At 46.2% G+C, this 2,046-nt stretch overlaps 1 protein-coding gene across 12 annotated transcripts in view; it reads left to right on the top strand.

Annotated features, from left to right (window-relative positions):
- The window catches only part of Tcf4 (transcription factor 4), a 348,055-nt gene that overhangs the window by 1,971 nt on the left and 344,038 nt on the right, over positions 1-2,046 (top strand). For 5 of the 12 annotated variants that reach the window (XM_023715113.1, XM_023715106.1, XM_023715110.1 and 2 more), the window contains exons 2-3: positions 776-867; positions 1,117-1,176. The exons of 1 other annotated variant lie outside the window; for it this stretch is intronic. In XM_023715113.1, the coding sequence (XP_023570881.1) occupies positions 796-867; positions 1,117-1,176 (132 nt within the window). In that variant the 5' untranslated portion in view covers positions 776-795. 6 more of the 12 variants (XM_023715119.1, XM_023715123.1, XM_023715116.1 and 3 more) reach the window with 4 other exon arrangements.

The raw sequence follows: 2,046 nt of genomic DNA, 5'->3' as shown, positions 1-2,046 counted from the left end.
CGGCTCGCAGACGGAGACACCCGTCCCTCCCGCGCCTCGCCCTCCCTGGCCCCCCGCCCCTCCCAGCTGTGCCCACTCGGAGGGACCGAGGACTTTGCCAAGGGCCTGACTTTAATTTTTACAATCCTTTCTTTTACAAATTAGGGTGCTGGACCATTCCAGGACCCGCGCCTCCAACTCCGCACCCCTCCCTCCGCCGCCCGTGCCACCCCTCCCCCCTTGGACGTGTTTTCACTCCAGAGACGCTCATCTTTAATTTCTTTATAGCGACTTTGAAATGCAGAGGGGAGTGGTGTGTGTGAGTGTGAGTGTGTGCGTGTGAGGGGGGTGGAGGGTAGGGTGGGGGGAAAGTTGAGACCGGATCGTTTGAGTAGTTTCTCTTTTTCTCTGTGATCCATTCATTTCTTGCTCTACCTCCTGTTGCATAAAATGATGCGCTGAAGAGCGGCTCCCCCCCTTCCGGATTTGGTTTTATAGTGGATGTAACCAGTTTGATCATCTCTTTGGATATACAATCCCCCCACTTTTTTTTTTTCTTTCTTTCTTTCTTTCCTTTTTTTTTTATTTTATTTTTTTGCTATTGCTTCTATTCCATCTTAAAAACAAAACAAAACAAAACCAAACAACAACTCTCCCATCCCTCCCTCCTTTCCACCTTAATCCCACCCGCTCCCCCATCCCAATCCCCAACCCCCCCAGTCTCCAAGAATCCGATTGTGTTTTCTCAAAGGATTGGGACTGGATTTTCTGATTGCGGTTATTTCCATGTTTCTAGGTTTGTGTGATTTTGCTAAAATGCATCACCAACAGCGAATGGCTGCCTTAGGGACGGACAAAGAGCTGAGTGATTTACTGGATTTCAGTGCGGTAAGAAAGAACGGTGGAAACTAACAACAGCTGTGAAAAAAACCAACCCCCCACCCCCAGAAACCCCAAACACTTTAGCTAGAAACCAATAGTAATCTAAAGGACTGGAATGAATTTTAATTGGCTTGAGTCCTTGGTAAATATGCAGGTCTTTTGGACAAGTTTTTAACTCATTTTGGGGTGTGATGGAAGAGTCAGGCTTTTTTTTTTCAGAGTCTAATTACTTGCCTTGAATTCTTAACCCACCAGTTCCCCACAATAATGGAAACTCATCCCAGTGGAAAGGAAAAAACAGACACCCCTAAAACTGTAAGTCACCCCTAAAACTTGGCCATGTCTGAAAAGTAAGAGTACTAATACTTGGCTTACTCTACCTCAGCTTATTTATTCTTTGCTGGAAATGGAAAATAGAAACCAGGAGACCCAGTTGTCTCTTTAAAGTTTCACACTGATGATGTTGTAGACTGGGAGGACCTGTGGTCCTGCTCCTTACCTCCCTTCCTGGGTTTCTGAAAACTCCTCTCTGTATGCTGAGGGAACTTTTTTAGAACCCTTTGGACTATTTTTGTAAATTTCGTAGTCCTGAGATCAGCACAAAGAGGAACTAACACTTGTGGAGTTTTACAGGCTGTAATCAGTCTTTCTCCATCCTCTCGGCTTCCCTTTTAAACCAAGTTCCCAACGTGCCAAGGGATGGATTCATTTGTAATGCCAGATGAGATTGGTGTGAGATGCATTTGTAAAGCAAAATATAGAGAATCCACAAAACACACAAATAAATCCAAACCGCCTTCTGAGTGAGCTCTTTCATGCTGCCGCTGCCGCCACCGCTGCCGCCACCGCTGCTCCTCTTCTAGACCTCCTTTTGGAGAAATGGCTTTCGGAAGTTTTGCCAGGAAATATAGCTGTAGGCAGCTTTGCAGCCCCCTTTCTGCTTGCTGCACTTTCTCCATTTGTTCCTTTGCTTTTTGCAGGCTCTGACTCAGAAAGGTGTGCATTATCCACTAGATACGCGGAAAGAGGGAAATCAATTAGGGTAGAAATAAATGCTGGAGAGAGAGGGAGTGAAAGAGAGAGTGAGAGTGAGAGCCAGAGAGAGAGAGGGGGAGAGAGAGAGAAAGAGAGAGAGAGAGAGGGGGGGGGGACAGTTGCTCTCATGTTAGAAACGAAATGAGAATT

Source organism: Octodon degus, unplaced genomic scaffold, assembly GCF_000260255.1.
Source record: "Octodon degus isolate 3935 unplaced genomic scaffold, OctDeg1.0 scaffold00003, whole genome shotgun sequence".
Classification (NCBI taxonomy): domain Eukaryota; kingdom Metazoa; phylum Chordata; class Mammalia; order Rodentia; family Octodontidae; genus Octodon; species Octodon degus.
The sequence above is the reverse complement of the archived record's forward strand: the minus strand, read 5'-3'. Positions and strand labels throughout refer to the sequence as shown.